This window comes from Vespa mandarinia, chromosome 4 (assembly GCF_050613455.1).
Source record: "Vespa mandarinia isolate Hongniang chromosome 4, ASM5061345v1, whole genome shotgun sequence".
In the NCBI taxonomy this organism is placed as follows: domain Eukaryota; kingdom Metazoa; phylum Arthropoda; class Insecta; order Hymenoptera; family Vespidae; genus Vespa; species Vespa mandarinia.
In genome coordinates, this window is record NC_140813.1 from 3,740,168 (window position 1) to 3,767,500 (window position 27,333).

Here is a 27,333-nt window from a genome sequence, read left to right on the forward strand (position 1 = left end):
TATAAAATATAAACATATAAAAAGAAATCCTTTCTAAATGTCATTATTGAGAGTGTACTTCGTTTATTGCGAATTAAAATGTATAAACGGTAAATTATAAGAAAATGATCTACAAGAATATATCCGAACAATTGCTTGCAATATCATCTTTAATGATGATTTTATTCGTAAAAAGAAAAAGAAGAAAAAAAAAATAAATAAATCCAAGAAAGAATATTTTAAACTTCCGAACGATCGTAAAACATTCAACTTTCTACTTTCTCTCTTCGATCTTATATTTGAAGATTTTATCTTGAGATTTATCATCCGCGTCTAAGATCTTTTTGGTTTCGTTTATAGAAAAAAAAAAGCAATAATAATAATAATAATAATAATAATAATAATAATAATAATAATAATAATAATAATAATAATAATAATAATAAAGGAATAAAAATAAGAAAAGGAAAAAAGCGACATAAATGGATTAACAATTTAGCAATGGCCATAACTAATCTCGTAAAGTACAAAGAATATTGCAATGCCGACTAAACGTTTTCTTCGAACGAATAATTTCACGGTAAAAGTAAAAATAAAAATCGATTTAAGAGACGGCTCTCAATTTTATACCTTAATAAATGGTTAAAAGATATTGTTGTTATTGTTGTTATTATTTATTTGTTTTACTTTTTTCGTTTCCTCTTGTCACATCGTGTCGTGTTATTAATATATTACGTAATTTTTTCGAAATTTATTATGTTTACGATTTTTTAGGAAAATATTCATTTATTATACAATTATATAAATTTGTAGAAATATTCATATATCGATATATATGTATAAAGAAAAATACTATTGTTTATTATTTTGTGAATAAATAAATTTACATGTATTTCAATGTTTCTACGTTTCACCATCGTAATATTTCTAATTAATATACTCTTATATTTTAATATTTATACTTAATGCATTTATATTAAATAAAAATATTATATTATGATACATATTATATAATATAGCATAAAATTATTATAATATAACATTATATTAATGTAAGAACAACTATCGCATTTCATACGCTGTAATATTATTATAACTATAATAATATGATATATATATTTGTATCAATTAGTATATATACATGTAAAAGTATTATAATATTAAAATATTGAATATTATATTGGAATAATATATTACAATTTTAGAATATTTAAAATACTCTAATACAGTATATTATTCTAATAATAATAATAATAATAATAATATTCTAATATGTATTTATCAAAGAAAAATATTATTATATATATATATATAGATGTATATATATTATATATGTATTATATTTTTTTATACATATATTTTTTTTGTCCTATAGAAAAAAAAAAGAAAGAAAAAACCGCATAACTTGTTTTATAATTTTTCTTAGATATGCAAGACACTCCCATACTCGACTACTCGGTTAACCGGAGATCAGAGACCTTCCCCGATTAGAAGTTCACGAAGCTTTGTAAGCAATATATTTCCGAGCGTGAGTGTTAAAAATAGATTAGCCTGTGATTACACGGATTGAAAAGGAAAATGATGATGAGAATGAAAACGGAGACGAAAAATATCTTCATATGTATATGTATGTGTATAAAGAGAAAGAGAAAGAGAGAGAGAGAGAAAGAGAGAAAAAGAGAGAGAGAAAAACAGAAAGAAAAAGAGAGAGAGAAAAACAGAAAGAGAGAGAGAGAGAGAGAGAGAGAGAGAGAGAGAGAAGCGGCACGTGTTCTACTGTGAAAAGCATGTGTTCGCAATCACAACGAAGTAAATGTTAACCCTTGTCACGCAAGAGGATATGCGTGCATCACAACATCCCACGTAACTATGATTGACAACAACGCAGGTTCAAAAAATATTATATACATAAATATATCAGGTATATATATATATTTTCATTCTCATTTAAGTAAAGGACGAATGGCATAAGCAGGATTGCCCGATCAATGTCGTCGTGCTTATACATATATATAGATCGCGATTCGAAAGGTAACGTTCCTTTCCTTCGAACGCCTTTTACGAGAGAAAGGACGTTTCTTGTTTGTTTATCTATCTATTTATCTATCTCTTTTTCTTTTATCATCTTTTACGATTTGACGATTTTAAAAGATTTAAAAACATCTTTTTACAATATTTGTATATCCCGTTTAATTTGTTTCTTTTTCTTGCTTGCTTTTTATTCTTTTTTTTTTTTTTTATTTGTTTTTATTTTTTTAAGATTTAGATTGAAATTCTAAATAATCCATCATATTCATGAATATTTATGATTGTCATAGTAATAATAATAATAATAATAATAATAAAAATAATAATAATATAAATATATATGCAACCCAATGGTGGGCAATATATTTTATTTTTATACTATTTTCTATAATATTTTAAATCGTCCTAAGCGATCTTTCTATCTTTTCTTTTGGAAAAGAACAATGTGTACACAACTGGCGTTTAGATATTATAGATAAGAACTTATCTATAAGATAGCTTACCTAATCTGATCTTTAGATTATTCCGAACAATCTAATCTTGAAAGTGTCATTTCTAGAAAATCTTTAAATTGTCTCACTTGTTATTGAAAACATCGCGTATAAAAGTATAGAACAAAGATAGATAATAATAACATTCAATGTTAGGAAATATTTGCTGACGGTACTTTTGCCTTGTATATTCTGAAAAAAAAAAGAAAGAAAGAAAAAAGAAAAAGAAAATAAAGCATAATGGCTACGAAGCCTTTCTTTCGTTTAATCCGTTAATCATAGTTATAAAATATTTATGTTTTTATCGTTATACTAATCCAAACATTCATTAAAATAAATCAAACAAAATTTTAATGGATAACCTTTCTTTTCGTCTGTTATTTATTTTATCATTATTATTAAACATTTTAAAATAAGTATCAGTATTTTCAATAAATGATCAATATTTATAATAAAATAGGTAATATAATCGGTCAGTATTATATCCATAAAATACAAAACGTGTCAATATTTTAATTAAAACATTTGTAATTATAACAAATATATCGATATTTTTAATCTTCAATCAAAATCGTCGGTCAGTATAAATAATTAAATTGCGTTAAATTTGCACCATTTATATTATATATTGATATTTTATTATAAATACCCATAAAAATTTTCATATTTTTCCGATCAATTTATTTGACAAAATATTTACAATTAATTAATAACAATACTTATCAAATGAATATACAAGTGTTCCGTTCTTTTTTTTTTTGTTTCTCTCGTGCCATTGAATTAATTTAAATATTAAATTGAATTATTAAAGATAAGAATTATAAAGAAAGAATGATATCATAATCACGATGTCCTTGAAAAATGATCAATACTTAATCCATGAAACAGCATGATTCTTATATGTCATATAGTATTCGATGTCACAACAAGAATGTTTGCAAAAAAAAAAAATGTCCATGACAAGCAAAAAGAAAAGAAAAAGAAAACAATACAATGTCAGTTCGTTCCGCAAAAGTGAAGAAGAAAAGAAAAAACAAAATGGACGATCGGTATAGTTTCCGAAAAAACGTATTCTCATGAATAAAGAGTATGATTGCTGGTCCAGAAGCAAAGAAGATGCCAGGAAAGTCGTTCCACCTAATTCCGACCGGTTTTTTGAATGAACGTCGAGATGAAACCTGAAAAGCAAAGAACATCAAACAAAATTTCACAGTCCATTTGTTATGATTTACAATTGTTACGATTTCAAATGATACTCTGAATAAAGTCTAATATTATTTATATATTCACATGCTTACAAAATATATATATGTATATAAATAATATTTATATGTATATATATATTTATTTATCTCGTTAAAAAAAAGGAAAAAAAAATGTGAATCGGAATTTTGTATTATATTATATCAAATAATGTCAAACAATATTATAATTCTGCATTATTATTTCTACAAATAATATTACAATTCTTCTATCATAAATACGATCGAAAAATTACATTACAAAAAAAGAATAAACTCTTACGTCGTAAAAAGAAAAAAAGGGACGCAAAAGTATTTCTTCGCGGTAACCATTTAAACAAAAACAAAAAAAAAGAAAGAGAGAGAGAGAGAGAGAAAGAGAGAACAAAAACAAAAAAGAAAGAAAAGAAGTAAAAAAAGGGGAGGAGGGGAAAAATGAGAAAAGAATAGAAGAAACGAAATGGAACAATTCTCTCCCACGATCTAAAAAAAGAAAGCAAGAAAGAAAGAAAGAAAGAAAAAAAAAACAGGGAACGAAACAAACACAGGTCAAACTCGTTCACCTTTTGTCACGTAGAAAATCGTGACTGGGGTGTTACGTCTACTCGACTATAGAAATATTCGATTCTACTTAAAGAGCGAGCCAATGGTGAATTCCCCGACATTAGAGACGAACGTAATGTGTGTGCATGGTGATCATCATCATCGGCTTAGCGACTCGGGGAATCCCAAATACTTCTTCTCCTCCCTTTCATTCCCTCTCCCTCATCTTCGTGGTGGATGAAAGCAGTAGAGAGATGGAGAGAGGGAGTGAGAGAGAGAGAGAGAGAGAAAAGAAGGAAGTAAAAGAGGAAAGAACAAAATTGCGCTGTGGAGGAAAAAAGGTGGGTTGGTTAAGGGAAGGAGAGGTGAAGAGAGGGAGGGACAGGGGGAGGGAGGAGGGGGTTGTCTTCGTCGTCATCGTTGAAAAGAAACGTGAGAATATACGTCGCGCACGATCAAACTCGAAGTCTCCACTTGCAAAGAGTTCTCTTCTCTTTCGAAGAGAAGTGAAGAGAAGAGAAAAGAAGAGAAGAGAAGAGAAGAGAACAGAACAGAACAGAACAGAACAGAAGTAGACGTAAAGCACGAGTTAAAACAGGCTGGTCGTCCTCGGCCGATCTTGGGAACTCTGCGAGTGTTGTGAACGATCGAGCGATCGAGTGAGTGAGCGAACAAGCATACACAAGACGCGTAAGCGTTTACTTCGTCTCTCGATCTCGTCCGTGTCGGTCGATACCGCGATTTATCCGTCATCAGCTCTTTTACCATTTTTATTACGATTATATACATATATATATATATATATATATATATATATATATATATATATATGTAGTTTACGATCGATAAAAAAAAGGTCAATCATACTCAACATTATATATTTATATACATATATTTATATTTGTATATAAATATATATATATATATATATTTGTATGTATGTATATATATATATATGTACGTGTGTGAGTGTATATGTATCCGTATATAGACATATATATAAATTTTTATTCCAACTCATTACATTTCTATTTCTATTTCTATTTTTCTTGACATGGGTCATCGCTGATATTGTAAACAACTTGAGTTATATTATAGACTTATTACGACTTTTATATTTTCTTATTGGTTCTTCTTTTACTTCTTCTTCTTCTTCTTCTACTACTACCACTACCACTACCAATATCACCGATACCATCACCACCACCACCGTAATAGTGATCTATTATATATGTAAGTGATAAATTTTCATCCATTATTTCTCTATTTATGAGTACGTTAAGTTTTGTCAACATATTGCTTTTTTTTGTTTTCTTTATGATTGACAATAATAATATGAATGTGTTTGTTTATTTGTGTATATATGTGTGTGTATATGTGTGTATATATATTGTATATTTATATGTGGTGTCTCATTATATATATATTACTATGTCTTTTTATGGCATACAAAAAATCATTGATAATATGAATGTGTTCTTCGTTGAAAAAAATGTTTTTTTTTTCTTTTTTATTTCTTTGGAGGTTGACGATATTTTTGTTTTTTGTTTAATTTTTTTTTTAACTTGGAACAGTTCTTCTGTTTTTAAACAGAAGAAAACGAATTGTTTTGCGATATATTGTATACATATTGTCATTATGTATACATAATGTATCTTTGAAAGTATTCGTCGAATTAGCACGTGCAAATTCTTTGTTTCCTTGTCAAAATATGTATCAAAATTTTATATGCACTTTTTGTAAGAGGATAAATATTTCGCACATCATTTCTTTTTCGTTCTTATATTTTCACGTATTATATATATATTCTACCATATTTCTCAATGTTCGTTTTGATAGAACATTGAGAAAATATAGTAATGAACGACCAAACAGAAAATACAGATAATTATCTTCGAAAAGTAGTCTCTTATTTCAACATATTCAAATTAAATCAATTGTTCGATCTGTAATTTGTAAGTAAAATGGCAACAATATATATATATATATATATATATATATATATATATATATATATATATATGTACAGTACAGTGTTAGGCAAAAGTTTGTAGATAGATCAATGATTCATCTAAATAATTTGAAAAATTATCAATCAACAAGTACTTAACAGGTGCAATTACAAAAAAATGCATGTATGGATACATTTGAATGACAAAAAATTTTTTTTCTTTTCATAACGATGTATAACTAAATGCGATATGAAGTATGATTTAAAGTATCAATCATTATTTTTAAGGGGGAAAAAAAATAAATAAATAAAAGAAAAAGAAAAAATATAGAGGCACTTAATACAATTTCTTGTTTTTGTTGTATATAAAAAATAAAAAAAAAAAAAGAAGTATCAGCAATTATGCTTGGATAAAAATACAAGCATTGATTTTTTTCGAAATTAAAATATATGCATGTGATAATAAATTTAACGAAAAGAAAAATAATCTATATGATAGATCAATTCGATTAATCGATCATCATCAATACTGAACAATTCATAAGTTAAAATTAATTGATTTTCATTTTAAAGTAAATTAATTTTTTAAATTTGATATTTCACTTTGCTGTTAATTGACGTAATTTACAATTATAGTTACGTTATTTTCAATAATTTGATATACGTTTCCTCATCGTTTCAGTAAGTTCTTGACATAACGTCATGCTCCACATGTTTCCACTCGTGAGCTAACAAAAAGATAGTTGTATATTTTTGTGAATGAATGAATTATTTTTAATTCAATGAATGTAATTCTGCATTATTGTAATCCTGCACGTCAAAAAACTGCGTTAAGATAAATAATAGTGTATAAAAATAAAAATAATACAAATATAAAAAATGTATAAATATACAGTATATAAATATACAAAAAAAAAATCTAATAAAGTATATACAGAGTGAGACAAAAAAGTTCCTAAGTGAATTTTCAATAAGTCACCAAAAATTATTAGACGAATCCAAGTTACTAGATGAACTAAAAATATATATATATTTATATATGATTGTAAAAATCAATTACTCTTTTTCAGGCTAAATTTTTTTTATTCTTTAAACAAAATTTTGATTTCTAAAAATGTAAAACTATTGAGTCTAGTCTATAAAGTTTAATCTATGAAAATTAAATATCTAAAATAAAAATATTTGAATTTCTTTTATAAAATAGAATAGGTTTTTAAAATGATACATAAAAACGAAAAAAGGAAAAGAACAAAGAAAAAAAAAAAAAAAGAAAAGATACGATTTGGTAATCGTAGTCGTATAATGATAAGAAAGTCCACATTATCGTGCTAACGTAAATTTTGCTGGATGGAAAAGAAAAAAGAAAAAAAAAAAAGATATTTCTGCGCGTAACAAAATTTCAGTAGTAATTCTAAATCCACTTTATACTGTGCAAATACTTTATTGCATCATAGAAAATTTCCTTTTATATTACGCGTGTCAAATCATCAATACAAATGAATAATAAAAACTTAAACGAACAAAAACTCCTCCTCTTTTAGAAGACTTCGATTAGATACTATATAATAATTATCTATCCACGTCATTCTAAATCGGATGGGATTTTTCTCTTTTCCGCGTTATCTTTCTAATTGAAATTTAATGTATTTTTTAATCTCTTGAGGAAAAAAAAGAATCTAAGAATAATAGATTGTATGCAAATAGACGATTATATACATACATAAATTATTTCAAGATAAACTATTATCTATTTATATTCGAAAATTCGAAGAAACGAAGACAGTTTGCTATTGATTATTATAAAATTATTTTTGAAATGTTACACACCTTTTTTTTGATTGAATATAGATCAGTTCTTTTCCAAGTTTGTAAAAACTTTTCGAGAGAGTTTAAAAAAAGAAAGAAGCTAAGGAAAAAGAAAAAAAGAAAAATCCCATAGATACACGCTCCTGGAATTCTAAAGTATTGATAAAACTTTTAGAATATTCTCTGTCTATAATTAATGAATATAGAATTTAATATGTATATATATATAGAATTTTATATGCAGTATTATTTAATATGTAGTATAGAAGTATTATGTAAGTATCTGCATATATATGTATATGTATATATATATATATATATATATATATATATATATATATATATATACACATACATAAAGAGTATTCATTTACATACATATGTCCAAGGAATACGTGAAATTTAAAAGTTTTTGAAAAACATTCTATAGATACATACATATATATGTATATATATATATATATACATATATATGATTTGAAATACGGCAGTTTGTCGAATGTGATTATAAGAGGAAACAAAAATTTAAACACGTGCTATCGTCTATTCAGGTGTGTACGTTTCATATTCGTGGAAAGCTATTTCTGCATAATATGATACATTATTCTATGAGGAAAGTGTCGAAGACAATAAGATAAAAAAAGACAAAAAAGAAAAAGAAGAAGAAAAAAAAAAGAAAAAAAAAAGAAAAAAAATTTAACGAAAGAGATGAAAACAGCTGTGCTAACGCAACAAGAATGATAAACAAAAATGTTTGTTATATGAATATGTACATTCTCAATGAGGAAATCTTTCGTGTCTGCTAAGACTTAGTACATATATACATAGATGGATGTCATCTATGTATGCCTTAGGCTATACAAAAGTCATTCTCCCTTCTCTCCGTAAATACCTTTTTTTTTTCCCTCTCCCCCATTGAAGGCACGTGTAATACGTAAGTAATACTTTCACTACATTCGAATTCTTTCGGTATCGGTATTGCAGAATTATCGAAGGCTCCCTCTCCTTTTATCCTATTTGGATCTTCACGTTTGCCGCGATTTTTTTTTCCCCTGCGAAACGAATTCAATAGAGGCGTCATAAATTGACGTCATTTCGTTAGTACGGTCGTGAAAAATTTACATATCAAAAGAAAGAGAATCTAGGCATCCTGTGTTAAGCAATATGTGTTTATATTTTATTCCTTGTCATTTGTTGTGCTTATTTTTTTTCTCTTCTTTACCTTTTTTTTTCTTCCTTTTTTCTGTTTTTATTTTCTTTTTTCTTTTTTTTTTTTTTTTTTGTACAAAAGGAGATCAGTTTTTAGAAATTTTTACTTGTGACATTGACAACATTTGACAATGATTCCTTTTTTCTTTTTTCTAAAAAATTAATTTATCTATTTCTCTATCTTTATTATCTATTTAAATTAAGTATAATAATTGTATGTAAATATACCTTGTATACGAGGTCAGTGAAATAAAAGAATAAGTTTAACTAGAAGCTTTGAAAAGGAATAATTGATTTTTCGGTTTCACTTAGGAACTTTTTACTCATCTATCAAAATATTAATCTAACAAAGCTCATAACTTTCGTCATTACTTATGACTTTTGTCATAAATTTGAAGAAACAAACGTACTTACGTTTTAAACAATAAAAATTTAAATAAGATACTCATTCAAATTGTCAATTGCATTATATTAAATGCCGGATGGAAAATAATTTTCACAATTATCATGATGGCTTTAATTGGATCGATAAATCTTAATGATCGAACAAAAACTATTATCGGAATCAATAGGTTAAATTGTTTCTTGAAAAATCGTCATGAAGATTGGAGACCATAATTGAATATACGTATCTCCCACTAATCATATATCCTGCATGTACGATTATACATATCTATACACATTCATATATATATATATATATATATATATATATATATATATATATGTATTGTATATTCCACTCGCGTACGATGAGTGATTCATTTCTCGCCTACGTATATACGCATACATACATAATTATGTATACTATAGGAGAGTCAGTTTTACGAAGGATCACAATCGAATTTGCCATGAACGATCTCATTTCTTTCGAATATAAACAACCGGATGTAATGAATTAATTTAAAAAAATAAAAAACAAAAAATAAAAAAAAAACTGAAATAAGAAAAAGAAAAAGAAATCTGACAAAGACTTAACTATCCAAGCATTAAATGGAATGTGAAAAGAAAAAAAAAAAAAAGAAAAAAAATATAGCAACAAAGAAGAAAATAATAACAGTCACGATGTTTACTTTTTTACGATTACAATTGTTTTTACTATTTTTTTCCTTCTATTAATTTTTATAACATGATCGAACGTATAAAGATACATATTTCCGTGTACAATGAAAAGTTTCAAATCATTTTGAGATATTTAAAAAAAAATATATTTTTTATCTAACGCGCTGTATTTTCAATTTTCAAATTTTTACGGAAAAGAAAATTATGTTTTCTTTTTTATTTATTTATTTATTTTTTTGCAAGAATAAATATACTCACTTTTTTTTTTCTATACTCCTCATCGTATAAACAAATAATTTTCAAATAGTTCAAGATCAAACGTCAAATTATATTCTTAAAATGAAAAATATATTACTTGGATCGTATAATCGCCGTCTCATATATTTAAATATATAATGTAATAATTTTTGAAACGAGCAAAAAAACTTTGCCATTTGACGATAAATAATAAAAATAAATAAAAAATAATAAAAAGACGATTATGTCGATTATGTATTTTTATTATGTTTTACATTTTTCTTTTTTCTTTTTTCTTTTTTTTTTCTTTTCAATCTTTATTTTTTTATTTTTTATCAATTTATTTATTTATTTCTCTCTTCAATCGATCTATTATTGGATCGCGTTTTATGTAAAGCAAAATATAAAAATGAAAAATTAATCGTTTTATAATCCTTTTAAATTAAAATGCGATCGCTATCGTGCTTCGAGTATTTGAGAAATTTTATTCGTTCTATGTTGAGATGTGCGTTACATCGAACATCGAGACATATACATACATACATACATACATATATACATACATACATACTTATACGTAGGAAGCTTATATAAAGAGACAACGTTCTAAACGATGTTGTACACGTGTGGTCGCGACTTAAAGCAACATCAGCCGCGTTTCTATTCGGGGAAGGGGGCCCGTTATCGCGACAAAGTCGACGACGACGACAAAGACGATTGTGAAGATCACGTAAGGCAATATCGAATTATATATTGTGACATATATAATATATTATATATATATATACTATACACACATATATATCATTGATTATAAAAGATTATCCGTTTAGTACATCGTTTCACAGAACTGACAAGTAGTTAAACATATATATGATCATACTGAAAATCAAGTGCAAAAGTTAACAGTGTGTCGAGTTCAATGACGTAGAATTACAAAAAATTCTAATCCAAAAGAAACGTGAAAACGAAGATAGAAAAAATAAAAGAATGAGAGAGAGAGATAGAGAGAGAGAGAGAGAAAAGTGCAGTGGCGGATTTACATAAATTTGGAATAATTGAATTATTTTACTCGTATCAAAATTTATAGACGTATCCAAAATTTGTATCGTTTTGGGCCACTTGAAAGATAAATCCACCAGTGAGTATGTGTGTGTGTATGAGACAGAGAGAAAGGAAGAAAGAAAGAAAGAGAGAGAGAGAGAGAGAGAGAGAGAGAGAGGGAAAGAAAAAAATTGAAAAGAGACAATTCTATCGGATTTCTAATTACATTGTACAGATGAAATATATAATACATATTATATCGGTGCAATTAATCGTTTGGAAATTTTTCGCGGAGAAAAGATTTTATATGATATATTATATTTGATAAAAAGTAACGACATTTTTATATTTTATTTTATTTTATTTCATTTTATTTCATATTATTATTTGTTTTATTTTTTTTTTCCTTTTTTTTTTTTTTTTGGAATAATCAGTGTGATCTCTGACATTTAGTTTCCTTACTAAAAATAAATGGAAACATTTTTTGCAGACGTCGAAGAAACTTTATACTTTATACTACTAAACAAATTTCATTATGACTGACACTGTGAAAGAACTTTTTCATTATATTTAAAAAATAATTTCGTATACTAATCAATTGAGCTATTAATGGAATGTAAAATGCGAATATATTTTATTAATTTTCTTCTCGTCAAATTAAATCGAATATTTTAATTTCATTAATTGCAATATATTGATCATTCACAAACAGAGATAATATATTTCCGATTATGTCAAGGAAGAAAAAAACTCATGCAAGATTCGAATCACATTCATTTAAATCCAATAAAAAATATATCGTAATGAAAGAAAAAAAAAAATTGCATCGTATCATCGACCGGAAAAGATATTCGCAAAAATTTCCGGTCGATATTGAACGTTCGAGTAATTTTTTTTGAAGATTTGAAAGACATCACAATAATGATCGATGTCGGTATCGTAAAATATTACAAATTAATATAAAAATAATTTCGTATACTAATCATTTGAGCTATTAATGGAATGTAAAATGCGAATATATTTTATTAATTTTCTTCTCGTCAAATTAAATCGAATATTTTAATTTCATTAATTGCAATATATTGATCATTCACAAACAGAGATAATATATTTCCGATTATGTCAAGGAAGAAAAAAACTCATGCAAGATTCGAATCACATTCATTTAAATCCAATAAAAAATATATCGTAATGAAAGAAAAAAAAAAATTGCATCGTATCATCGATCGGAAAAGATATTCGCAAAAATTTCCGGTCGATATTGAACGTTCGAGTAATTTTTTTTGAAGATTTGAAAGACATCACAATAATGATCGATGTCGATATCGTAAAATATTACAAATTAATATAAAAATAATTTCGTATACTAATCATTTGAGCTATTAATAGAATATATTTTATTAATTTTCTTCTCGTCAAATTAAATCGAATATTTTAATTTCATTAATTGCAAAATATTGATCATTCACAAACAGAGATAAAATATTTCCGATTATGTCAAGGAAAAAAAAAACTCATGCAAGATTCGTATCACATTCATTCAAATCCAATAAAAAATATATTGTAATGAAAGGAAAAAAAAAATTAATTACATCGTATCATCGATCGGAAAAGATATTCGCAAAAATTTTCGGTCGATATTGAACGTTCGAGTAATTTTTTTGGAAGATTTGAAAGACCTCACAATGATGATCGATGTCGATATCGTAAAATATTACAAATTAATATAAAAATAAAGCAAAAAGCTCCTTTTTTTTCTATTACTTTTTCTTCTACTACGTTTGAGGAACATCCTTTTCTTTTTCTTATATGAACTATAAAAAAATGAAAAGAAAAAAGATCACTGATACAGTTCTTGAATAAAACGAAATTTTAACAAAGATATCTGAAAGAAAAATTCTTTAAATCGACCACGTAACAAAAATGCATAAATCATATAATATAATTAGAGACGTTGAAAACGTGACGGACAAGGCGTTGTTATTAAATTACAGATAAAGATTAGACACGTTATAGTACTGATACCTCTTAAGAGAAATATTATACATAATGTAACAAAATGTAATTTTGTTGACGTAGTATGTCGTAGTCTAGAAGGAAATGTCAACGAGAAATTAATTCGATGAATTATGAAATTGAAAGTTTATATTCTAAAGTATGGCCGTTTTGTAAATCATTCGTATACTTTGAGAATATACGTATAAATTTATTATCGTTATTTTATTTGAAAATTTAAAAAAAAAAAAAAAAAAAAGAGGAAAGAAGAAAAAATATATCTCATAGATAATTTATATAAAATATATATTTTTTTTTTGTATATTTTTACAGTAACAATACTTCTCGTTGAGAGCAAAGATATTGAAATAAAGAAAGTTTAACGATCATTGGAAAAAAAAAATGACTGACCATAATAACGATCACGATGAACACGTTCCAAACGATGTCGATCCTCAAAGAGTATTAATAGCTAAGGCAGTAACTATGGTAGTTCTATGTTCGGTCAGTATTTTCATGGGACTATTTCCAATGCAATTGGCCAAATGGTTAAAATGGAATACTTCGGGAAATATTCAAAATCCAAGGTGAGTAAAAATCGATTAATCAAATGTCATCAATTATTTTCGCTTACTCCTTTTTCTATGTCGATGATAAAACTGATCGGAATTTTTTTCTAAAATCCTATAAATTCAACATAAAATTCAATATACGATATTACATACGTATCACACATTGATTTATTATATATCCTATTTAACAACGTTATGAAGAAAAGAGAAGATATAAAAGAGAAGAACAGACAAATATGAGAACGTTTTTCTTTCGTAAATATTCTTATCGATGTAAAATTAAAAACTGTTTATACAGATATATCGATGTTTGCCAGTTAACGAAGAACGATTCTTCGATTTTATATCTACTTGTTCACTATAATACGAATAAAAATTTTCGATCGGTTAAATATTATAATAATAATACAGTATGATAACCAAAAGTTTCAAAGGTTTAATCAAAAGTTTTGCAATCTAAACAAAAAAAAAACCCAAAAAGAAAAAAAAATTAACTTAAAAAGTCTCGAAAAAGAGTAATGTTGATTTTTAAAATCACCTGGAAACTTTTGGCCCGCCCTGTATTAAATATATATATATATATATATGTATGTATAATATGTATATATATGTATGTATGTATGTATATATATATATATATATATATATATATATATATATATAATAATGATTTTCTTTAATCATTCATCATTAAATTTACAATATACAGATCTACGAAATCAGTGGCTTTGCTTCTTGGTTTTGGTGGAGGTATACTTTTTTGTACAACGTTTCTTCATATGATACCGGAAGTCTCCGAAGGTGTTAATAATCTTATAGCGGAAGGAATATTACCAGAATTTACATTCTCATTGGCTGAGATGTTAACGTGCTGTGGGTATGTTACGATCCGATTAATGTAATTTATTACTAGATCGATTTACATAAATTATTGTAGATAAGTTATAGACTTGCGATAAAAACGGAAGAAAAAAAATTTTCACACAAAGTAAACGTATGATAAGCGGATATATCTTTTTTTTTTTTTTAATTTATAAAATTATTTATAATTGCTGTTATATATATTTTCTTTTGTTTAGTATTTCTATATTTCATTTAATGTTTTGATATTTTTATTATATTTTATACGGAGAGAACTAAAAGTTTTTAGGTGTTTTTCTTTTTTCAGACAATTACTCTTTTACGAGTCTTTTTAAACTAATCTTTTCTTTTTTTCTTTTTTTTTCTTTTTTTTTTTTTTTTTTGAATTGTAAAACTATCTTATAAAACTACCTCGTAAAACTATCTTGCAAAACTACAAGTCTGAAAGATCTTGAGGAAAAAAATTATTACTTTGGTCATTTAGAAAGTTTTGGCCCGTTTAAAAACTTTTGAACCATCTCGTATTTAATATGTTTTAGTATATATTCGATAATTTTTTGATACGATACTTATTATAATATAATGACTATGAAAATATTATTTATTATTACTTACTTTGTAGATTCTTCATTATGTATTTGGTCGAAGAATTGGTGCATACACATTTAAGAAAAAGAAAGTCGAAAAAAGAAGAAGACATTAAAACGGACATGAATCGTAGTACAAATGAACTCGTAGAAAATGGTCAAATAGTATCATCTTATGCAAATGGACATTCTCATGCGTAAGTTTATTATTTTTTTTTTCTTCTTCTTTTCTTTCTCTCATCTATTCAATCTATATATTATATAATCTTATTCTAATTATTTATTTTCAATAACAATTTTCTGATAAATGATTTTTTCATTCTATCCTATACTTTTTAAAATAAAAAGAAAAAATGATTACATAGATAAAAGAATTTCAAATTCAATTCGTTACTTTTTTCACATAGAAGTAGTCATGGTCATTCTCATCATTTACCCGAGATAATAGACGTCGAAGATGACTTCATAATAAGTTCACTTCGAGGATTACTGATAGTACTTGGTTTGTCCGTGCATGAATTATTTGAAGGACTTGCCATTGGTTTAGAAAGTTCAGAAAGCTATGTCTGGTAAGTATAATCAAGGAATAACATTTTACATACTAATTAAATATTTATACTTTGATGATTTTCAACAGTAATACGGGATAATAAACTTTAATATAAATTTGACGTTTATCATTTTAATGACATATCTCGTTAAATTTATATTTTTTTTATATACGAACGTAATTTTTAAGATACCAAAATTGTCATTCAACAAAAAAAAAAAAAAGAAAAGAAAATTAATACTAAAGTTAAATTATATCTACGTAATATCTATATAATAGTATAAACGTAGAAAAAAAATATATATATATAATTAAAAAATTGTTTCAATTAATTTTGTCATTTTACTTTTCAGGTATATGTTCGCCGCAGTTGCGGCTCATAAATTTGTTATAGCATTTTGCATCGGTGTCGAATTAACTGCAGCTAGAACACGGCGTTACTTATCGATAATCTATGTTTGCACGTTCGCCATAGTCTCACCCTTAGGTATCGGAATAGGGATGATACTTGTTGGTGGAGAAAGTGCAGCTGCAAGTGGATCTTTGGCAGTAATTTTACAGGTACGTTCGAATTTATAATTGCATCATGCTCCAAATTGTTGCATCGTATGCATTGGGTCAAGTCAGTTTATTATAAATTTTTTATTATAAATTGATTATCAAAAACAAATTACTCCTTTTCGAGACAGATTTTTTACATCTGTAGTTAGAATTATAATTTCATAATCAGGGTCCATAATTTTAAATCTCTACGATTTATTGTCATTACAGTATGAATATCTTGAAAAAGGATAATCGATTTTTAAAATCATTTACGAATTGATAACTTTAATCCATTTACTTTTCCATCTAGTAATTTTTAAATCCAATAACTTTCTCCACCTAGTAATTTTTTTGCACACCCTAAAATTTTTTTTCTCTTCTTTTCTTTTTTTTGTTTTCTTTATTTAAAATTGTAAAAAATTCTAATTTTTAATATGAATGCCTGTTTAAAAATATTTCCTTTCATTGTGATAGGGTCTCGCATCTGGCACACTTCTCTACGTCGTTTTCTTCGAAATTTTACAAGAACATCGTTCGGGGCTTCGTCAATATTTATCGATACTCGTTGGCTTTCTGGTAATGTTTGGACTACAAATGTTAAGTAAGTACATGATATTTCTTTCCATAAGAATATTTACTATTTAAGATAATTTTTTAAATAAATTTGCGAAAAAAATCACAACTTTTACTCGAGGATATTCATATTCACGGTACATAACACTAAAAGATTACTATAACGACCTATACAACATACGAAGCAAAACGTTTAATAATTAGTCCGAGTAGAAACCATGACACATAATTAAATCTAACTTAAAGTTAATAGCTGTCGTTTAATTAATAATATTATTAATTTCTCCTTTGAAAAGAAAAATCGTGTTAGAGATTTCGTATAAGTTTTCAGTATATGTATACTTGATTAAAGATGTAATATGTAGGTATATATATATATATATATATATATATTTTATTCCGGATTCATAATTAAAAATCTATAATCGTCTTAATTTGAACTTTACTACTATTTAATCGAGACTCGTGACAGTCGCAAGAACGTAAATCGGAAATTTTATCACATTTTGTTCTTCTGTCCTTTTTTTCTCAATATCTATTATCGATTGTCAATATGTAATTAATTGCTGGTCAAGAGTCACTTATCAGTCAGAGAAAATAAATTTTCACGGTTGAACACTTACACACACACACACACACACACAAACATATATATATTTTTTTTAACTAGTCAGAATCATTGAGGCCAACGTTCGACGTTAAGAGAATATACATATTTTATTTATGTAAATATTATTTGTATTTCAACTAATTTTAAATTATAACAATCATTAATTATGATTAATTCCTAAGACGCTTACACACGTGAGCAGAAGTGCACGTGTAATCCGATTAATGATCAATTATAGATGTGAGATCCGATACTTGAATGTATCGTTGACCCTCATGAATTTGAAATCAGATCATATTACACTATACGGAATATATGCATTTCGTTAACGTATATATAACATACTCAACAACGTATGTATGTAACTGGGTATGGTCGTTTTAAACTTTAAAGAGAATGCTGTCTTCTTCACGATCTTACTCTCATTGAATGGTAAGTGAATGAAAGAAGAATCGTCAATTGTTCTTTCGCGTTGATTTGATTCATTCATTTTAGCACCTTATATAAAGTGTTACGAGATTAATGCAGCACTTTGTATCTGATCAAAGGGGTCAATATTATTTTGTCCTCTTAAGTATTTAATTTTAATTGATATTTAATATACGTAAATAAACAATATATATATATATATATATATAAAATATATATAAATAATATATATATATCATAAACGTAATATAATTAAAGATGAAAGATCAAATTAGAAAAATAATAAAATCAATAATAGTATTATGTTTATACTCACCATATCGTTAGAGACATAAAAAGAAAATCGCTTCGTTGAATTTACGGGAACACTCAACTCCTTCCGCTATTATCTCCGATGAAAGTGAACGTGGGTCGTCAACCACCAATATTCGTTCGCGTTTTAACGAACACAAACTTCGCGGATTTGTCTCCTTGACGAATACATAGGCGGCTTCCTGTATTAAACATCCCACGAAATTACTTATCTACAGCAAAATTATCTTCTCTTCTTCTTTTTCTTTTTTCTTATTATTATTGTTGTTGTTGTTGTTGTTGTTGTTTTTATTGTTGTTATTGTTGTTGCAACGTCTCATATATCTAAATAATTTTATTTTAGAGATAGATATTTAATAACGAAATATCTCGTGAATACATCTATGGTCATCTAACACATTTGAGAAAAACAATAATGACGAATATTTACATTGCTAATAAACACAAACAACGACATGTATGATTTAAGGCATAACTTAACGTGATATGCATAACTAATTAACTATATATACATATATATATATATATATATATATACATATATATATATATATATATATATATATATATACATATATATGAAACTTTGATGTGAACGTTAGATGCACGAAATAACTCCGACTATATCGTTGACGCGATCTAAGGTAATCATTTCGTTTCGAATTATTCATACCATTTCTATCGCATCTCGTAAATACGCCATAAAGTAGAAAGTTTTAAATTTACGAACCGTGTACTTCATTATAGAGATTTCAGATATATGTTAACGTACATATATTTTATTAGAGAGAAAAAAAAAAAGAGAAAATAATAATAAAATAAAATAAAATTTATATTGCTTTTAACCTGTTAAACAGAGAAAGATTGTGTTAACACGTCACGCGAATTTAACTTCATTCCTGATAAATGAAATAAATAAATCATTAGTTTTTCATATGATTTAAAACAAAATATCATTATTATATAAAACGAAGCCGCAAAAGTTGTTAATACGTGGATTAAATGTTCTTCATGGACGATTTTAAAAATCGATAGCTCTTTTTCATGATTTTCTAAACTTACACTTAGTCTTGTAGTTTTACAATATGAAGAAGAAAGTTAGCCTGAAAAGTTTCGAGAAGAAAGAGTGAATGATTTTTAAGATCATCTAGAAATTTTTGCCCTTCACTTAGGAACATCTACGATCCATTTAGTATTTATCCCACAACCCCAAATTTCCTCCCTTCAAAAAAGACAAAATTTTTCTTTTCATGATTGAATAATTTATTTATTCGACTAATTATTTGATCGGTATTCGTATCAATTAAATACAACGAAGTAATGAAGTATTTCGTAAAATAAATGATCGATACAAATATATAAATATTTTAATCAAAATAAATAATCAACTATTAGAATTACAATAGTTCTTCGTCGATATTTTATTATATACGTATATAAAAATATTAATCGATCATTTATATAAAATACTAACCAAACGTATAAAAATATACGTTCCGATAAATATAGGAATCATTTATTATTAATCGAAAGAAATTTCGTATTTCGAAGGTGGGAGGGGAAAAAAAAACAAATATCGATTCCAAACGGGGATAATTTGGACGATAATAATTAAAAAATAATGATCAATGTTATGTCGGTATGATTCAGAATCACGCTGAGCATAATTGAAATAAGATTTGAAACAAAAGAATTCCGTTTGCTAATTAATCGAAAGGATTACTAAAAGCAACTTCAATACCAAGGAATATTGCGGAAGTATATGTTGGTTGTAAAGGAAAGTAACGAACGTTTTATAGCACACGATGGTATCCCGTACTTTTTTGTTTCTTCTTTTTTCTTTTTTTTTTTTTTTTTTTCTTTTGCTCCATACCGATGATTCGCCATCGCGTTTGGATGGCGTTATACCGGCGAACGATGCCGGCTTGCCTTTCACTGTGAAACAACCTTCACCCGTCCGTCAGCTCGACCGATTTACTTGCAACGTACGTAAGTAAGTACGTATCTATGTAATTATATACACACACACACACACACACACTCACATATATATATATATATATATACACATACATAATATACGTATGTACATACCAACTCTCGCGAAAATCCCGTTCGTGACCTTTTAAAACGAAATTAAAGAAAGTTCGAGAAAAAGAGAGAGAAAGAGAGAAAAATAGAGAGAGAGAGAGAGAGAGAGAGGGAGGGAAGAGGCAAATACAACGAAGTAATACTTCTTCGAAGAGAATTTTACACGCGTTCAAGCAAATGAAAACACGCACGCGTACACACATACACAGAATGTTTCATCCGTGTATAATATTATATAATATGTATAATTTATGTATATACACGTTATGTGATAATGTTTGATTGCTTTTCTCCTTTTTCTTTTTTTTCTTTTTTTTAATTCTTTTTTTTTCTTTTTTTTTTTCTTTTTTTTTCTTTTTTTTTTTCTTTTTTACAACAATTATCATTTGAAACTTTCAAATGTTTAAACAATTCATATTGATTTTCTGAAACGTTTACGAAGTAATGTGAAAATGGAGATACGTATTTCTAAGAATAAATGAAAACTCCTATAACACGAGAGGATTATTCATTGATTTGTCTCTGGTAAACATAACGTGATAACGAATCATGTTTTGAAAACAATAGGACATCAACTTCATATCAAGAATAAGACCAATTAAACATCAACACTGCATAGAGAAAGAGTGTGAGAGAGAGAGAGAGAGAGAAAGAGAGAGAGAGAAAGAAAATGTTTATCTTCATTTACGCAGCAACAAATTTTTTTAATATGAACGCACGAAAGCCGAATGAAATACGATTCGTGATGAAAAAATGAAAGAAACGCTACTCGAATCCGAATATTTAAAATATCAAAAAAGAATCCGATTTCATGCGTAGCACGCGTTGCAAGATGATGCATTAAAGCGAGCTAGCATATATATATATATATATATATATATATATATATATATATACATACACGCCCACCCTTTTATTTTCTTTCTCTTTCTTTCTCTCTATATTGAATATTTCAACGAGCATTGGTATAAGAAAGAGAAAAGGATAAAATGACACCAAACGTGACGTATATATGTTCGTCAAAATCGACATTATAATATAATCGATATTTTATTGTTAATTTTATAATGTTGAAGAAAAATGTATTGAATATATTTATATAATTTTGATTAACATGACTTAATCAAACGAAATATTTAAATAAAATCATATACCATAATTATAGGCAAAGTACATACAATTTATAGATACTTATATATATATATGTGTATATATATATATATATATATATATATATATGTATACCTGATTATGAACAATGATAATCAAATGGAATTAAAAAAAAAAAAAAAGAAAATAAATAAAAAAAAAAATTATATAACATATTAAACGTACAAATCAAAAAACACATAGAAATAATTTCATGGTAAGTTGAATACATTAAGGAGACCTGTTCATTTAACAAATAATATTATTGACTCACCCTGTACATGGATAAAGGAAAATAGAGGGGAGAGTTCGTATACACGTAATACGAATGCATCGGGAACTCAGGAGAGAATGAGAGAAAGAGATGGTAAGAGAGAGAAGGTGGCGGATAAAGCGAGAATGTGGTGGGGATAGTTAGAGTTAGAGCGGGGAGAGAAGAAAGAGAGGGGGGCAGGAAACGGTTCGGTGGGACTATGTAAGATGCGAGGGGATACGAATGACCAACGAAGTCCCTATCCAGACCCTGAGTGTCCGGTTCGACGCCGTGCCGCGTGGAACTATTTACGTTTCTTCGTGTATTTATTCTTATTCTTTCTCTTCGTCTTCGTCCTCATCTTCTTTGTGTTCTCCAATAAATAAATCACATTCGTTAATTTAACAATTAAAGAGAATAATAATATCTGATATCAGAATGATGAAGAAGTTCTTTTTCATTTTGTCGTTTCTTATCTAACGTCAAAGTTTATATATATATATATATACATATATATATGTATGTATGTATATATTTATATATATATATATATATGTATGTATGTATGTTATCATATCGATTTAATTGATGTCTAAAAAAATAATTGGCGATGCTGTTGAGATCAACAAATTCCTTTTTTATGTTAATTTCAAACAGGAACGAGACACGTTGGACTGAGCATCGTTGTTTAATATTATTATTATTATTGTTGTTACTATTACTAAATACGGTCCAGTTAAATATCAACGTTGAATTTAGCACGACGAGTGCTTTGGGTGAAAGTGGGTAGCCGTGTAGTTCGCGGAATACTCTCGATTGTATTTGCAATCGTGTTCACAATTTGAGACAGCTAACATCTGTGTAATAATATACAGGAAGGAAGAGTGTCATTTTCGGGAGAACGATTCGTCTCAAAAATCACGATAATAAGTGTTTAACTATCGACGATGTGTTCGACGTGAAATATTTCATTTTTAATATATTATGGTAAGTGAAAGATAATGATATACCGAAAAAAATAACGGCAGATATTAAATGCAATCCAGACGCGACATTCGTTGAAGTTTCTATCTCATCTTTTTTGAGTCGCGAAGGAAAGAAAAACAAGAAAAAAAAAACAAAAACAAAAAAAAAGAAAAATGGAAGAGACCACGACTACAACGTCTTCGATTCTTTTGATGGCAAAAATCGGTGCCATGATCGGTCTTGGATTTGGATCGTTTATATTGGGTATGTTACCTCTGATGGTTGGACGATGCAGAACGAAATTTCGTCAGAAACGATGTCACGGCATTTCCAATAACTCAAGTAACTCAACTTCAACTTCGGCATCGCAAACATCTTCCTTCGTCGATAACTCAGCAAATTCGCAAGTACGCTTTTGTAACTCTTTCTCTCTCTCTCTCTCTCTCTCTCTCTCTCTCTCTCTCTCTTTCTCTCTCTCTCTCTCTTTTCTTCTCTATCCAAGTTGTTCTCTGAAGAATCTCCGAGGAATGTTAACAAGAAAATCTGACTTTTAAAATTTAATTAGTAAAACAAATATACGTAACATTTGAGATATGAGAAAAAAGATATTCGCATTCGTTTACAAAATTGAACCTCGAGATTAGAAAAAAAAATGATTGTCTTGATATTTGTTCACTCGATTCGTTAGACATCGAAACTTTCGTCGGATGTACTTCAAAGAAATTTTCCATGCATTATTAATATGTTATACATAATGTGTAACGTTAATGAAGAGAGATAAAGAGATAAGGAGATAAAAAGATAGATAGATAGAGAGAGAGAGAGAGAGAGAGAGAGAGAGAGAGAGAGAGAAAGGACGAGACAGAACGAGGAAATGAGATTAAGCAAATACTCTTCAGGGCCTTTTGACGTCACTGTTGCTCTGCTTCGGCGGAGGAGTCCTTCTTTTCACAACGTTCCTACACCTAGCACCGGAGGTACGACTCAGCGTTGAGAGACATCAATCAAATGGACAGCTACCAACATTGGGAACTTTAAGTTTATCGGAATTACTCTTTTGTGGAGGATTTTTCTTGGTTTATTTGGTCGAGGAAGCTGTGCATGCAGCATTAACAGGAAAACCAGAATCCTCGGAGGCTTTACTTTACAGGACAGTATCAGTACGTCGCTGTAACAATCAAAATGGTGTAACAACGTCCGCAACGAATGGTTCAACAACTACCGTATCAACAATGACTAGATCATCCACTTGGAAAGACGATACCGAAGAATTGAGACAAGATGATGAAAATTTAAATCGACGGTCGAGACAGCATCGATTACAAGATACCTGTGGTGTTAAGGATGACAAAGTATTGCCAGCCATATTTGTACTTTCATCGTCAGCTGGATTATCAGCACAGATTGGAGATCAAGGGGATAATGTTATCAGACAGCATCAATCTGATCCTGAATTAGTTGCATATTCATCGCGTGAACATCACGAGCATAAACATTCGATTATAAAGAAAAAGACATCTGTTCAAGGTTTATTAACAGTTTTGGCACTCTCTTTTCATGCCATCTTCGAAGGACTTGCCGTAGGCTTGGAACCTTCCTTGGGTTCTGTTGTTTACCTTGCTGCCGCGATTGCCACTCATAAATTGGTAATATCCTTTTGCGTTGGTATGGAACTTTATGTTGCCGGTGCATCAACTAGGACGACTTTAGGATATTTAACAGTTTTCTCGATGGTAACACCGATCGGTATAGCAGTTGGATTAGCTCTTGGTCATTTCAAAAATGACAGCGATACTCTTGGTCCAACACCGACTATACTTCAAGGAATGGCAGCTGGAACTTTACTCTATGTTGTATTTTTCGAAGTTTTGGCACGAGAAAGAGCCAACGAGAAGAGTGGTCTCCTACAATTGCTCGCTATTATTGTTGGATTTATGCTGATGCTGGGTCTACAGATTGCTAGTGAGTGTGCTTCCCGGAAGACCTTTCGTCGATTATGACGAAACGTCTCATTTTATGATAAATATAATATAATATATGGAAGACTGTCTATCGCGACCTTGAATTTGTCTCTTCTGTGATATAGAAAAAGTATTTCTTTTTCTACCTAATTTATTCATCAATTTCACATGAATCTCCTTCTCCTCTTCTTTTTTTTTTTTTTTTTTTTTTTTTCAATGAAATCGAATAAGAAGAAATTTTGTTATCACTTTTTTTGTTGCATCTTTTCGATGAAATTATGAATGATATTCTATTGTTATGTAATTATAGTATATATTCCCCAGCTGGGGATTATACAATTCACACTTCCATTACGCCCAAGAACTAATTAACTTCTAATACGAACTAAACGACGTTTCATAGATACATATGCACATGAATACACATGTTTCATTTCTTTGGATATAAAGTATTTGGCACATTTCCTTTTTCAACTAATCCAACTCGGTACAAACCTATCGCAGGTACGTCCTTGATACATTTACAGTCGACGTGTCGGTTTAACTCGTTGAGTCGAAACTCGTCTACCTATTGATTCGCTCAAGTAAAGTTTAAACGTTCGAAGAAGTTTCAGGTCGAATTCGGTCACTCGGAATGAACGTGATCTATTTGAAAAATAAGAGAGAGAAAGAGAGAGAGAGAGAGAGAGAGAGAGAGAGAGAAAAGAGTAAACAAAAAAATTGCACTATAATTTTTAACCCGAAATTTTAACTTTGTAATTCTTTACTTATTATGACAGTCGAACAAATTGTAATTCAATTATTTTTAATTCTCCTTCTCACAATTTATCCATCAGTATGTATGTAATTGACCTCATTCGATTTGAATTATTTTTCTTCCATCCTTCTTTTATTATCGGACAACGTAATCTTTTATATATATATTATAACATATATATCGGTCTAATTGTAATTAAATTAACGAATTTGATAACGATCACGTTTATATTCAATCAACTTAAATACACATACCCAAAGTACATATGTACGATATATAATCCAATATATTTGTATTAATTTTACTCTTACTCTTTCACAATGATCCTTAAATAATTAAATGCATGGATCATTTGAAAAAAATTGCGATTCTTTTGTTTCACTTTAAGAATGAAATTTATACAAATAAAAAAAAAAAAAAAAAAAACAATTTCAGAACACGAATTTCGTATTATGATTCATGTAAATCGTAAATACGATTAATACTTAAATTAATAATAGATTTACGAACTAATTATGACTAATGATATTTCGATCATTTTAAAAAAAATTTTTTGTAATTTTTAATTCTATCGGAAATTGTTTAAAGATATCATTACATGTTCTTCATTACATTCATTACATGTTAGATAACTACACAATACTATCAATCTTATAAATTTCTTTTTTCTCTTCTTCTGGTTTTCTTTTTTCTTTTTTTTTTCTTTTCATTTCCGAAATATATACGACAGTATATCCTAATATACCAGAATGATAAGTTATCGGTGGTTCTAGTGTTAATTAAAGGACAATAAAAAAAAAAAAAAAACGATGTTTCATGATCACCGAGCATAACAGAAAACTTCAGCTTGATTCTTCGCTGATCTTATCTCCATGACATTAATGAATGAATAAAAAAGAAAAAGCCGCAAATAATTAGTAATACGTAACAGCATTTGTGTTGCGCAGGAAGTTCAATAAGAAATATATACTTCTGATTTGGTAAATTGTTGACGAATATACTACCTCTCTTTATATACGATATATATATATATATCTGTGTATGCATGTATGTAATTGTTTTTTAATTTTTTTTTTCTTTGACGAAGTTATTTCGTTAGACAACAATTTCCTTGCAATCGTCATAATAAAATGATTACAAATAAAAAACGTAAAGGAAAAAGATTGCGAATTAATTCGAATTAAGAAATTCTCGATATATATATATATATATATATATATATATATATATCTCAACATATATATATATATATATATATATATATATATATATAATTGCATAATTCGATTTCTATCTTGATTCCTTAAAAGAATAATTGAGTAAGTCTCTTGCGTCAAATGTAGAAAAACTCGTAAGACTAATTAATTTATTAGAAGAATTTCAAAATGGATAATATATAATATATATTATTATTTATCTTATTTTCGCAGTATATTGTTATTCATAATGTTACATGATAAATTGCTTAGGATAAATGCATATGTATGTACTCGTCGTTTTATTACAACATTAAATAGAAAGAGAGAGAGAGAG

General features: G+C 27.6%; 1 protein-coding gene and 1 long non-coding RNA gene across 3 annotated transcripts in view; one reads left to right on the plus strand and one right to left on the minus strand.

Moving 5' to 3' along the window:
- Window positions 1-3,268: 3,268 nt before the first annotated feature.
- LOC146873045 (uncharacterized) lies at window positions 3,269-22,427 on the minus strand. Of its 2 annotated transcripts, none has more exons than XR_014982118.1 (3): window positions 22,138-22,427; window positions 18,628-18,805; window positions 3,269-3,676 (listed from the first exon to the last, which is right to left on the minus strand). It is a non-coding gene; the product is annotated as an uncharacterized LOC146873045 (long non-coding RNA). The 2 variants fall into 2 exon arrangements; XR_014982119.1 differs by lacking the exon at window positions 3,269-3,676 and adding an exon at window positions 17,655-18,380.
- LOC118445882 (uncharacterized) overlaps window positions 5,203-27,333 on the plus strand; it is a 24,479-nt gene continuing 2,348 nt past the window's right edge. Inside the window, exons 1-9 of the mRNA XM_035875919.2 lie at window positions 5,203-5,515; window positions 13,920-14,173; window positions 14,868-15,035; window positions 15,642-15,803; window positions 16,014-16,175; window positions 16,510-16,717; window positions 17,174-17,293; window positions 23,289-23,489; window positions 23,982-25,044. Coding sequence (XP_035731812.2) covers window positions 13,989-14,173; window positions 14,868-15,035; window positions 15,642-15,803; window positions 16,014-16,175; window positions 16,510-16,717; window positions 17,174-17,293; window positions 23,289-23,489; window positions 23,982-25,044 — 2,269 coding nt within the window. The 5' untranslated portion in view covers window positions 5,203-5,515; window positions 13,920-13,988. The remainder of the gene's footprint in view (window positions 5,516-13,919; window positions 14,174-14,867; window positions 15,036-15,641; window positions 15,804-16,013; window positions 16,176-16,509; window positions 16,718-17,173; window positions 17,294-23,288; window positions 23,490-23,981; window positions 25,045-27,333) is intronic.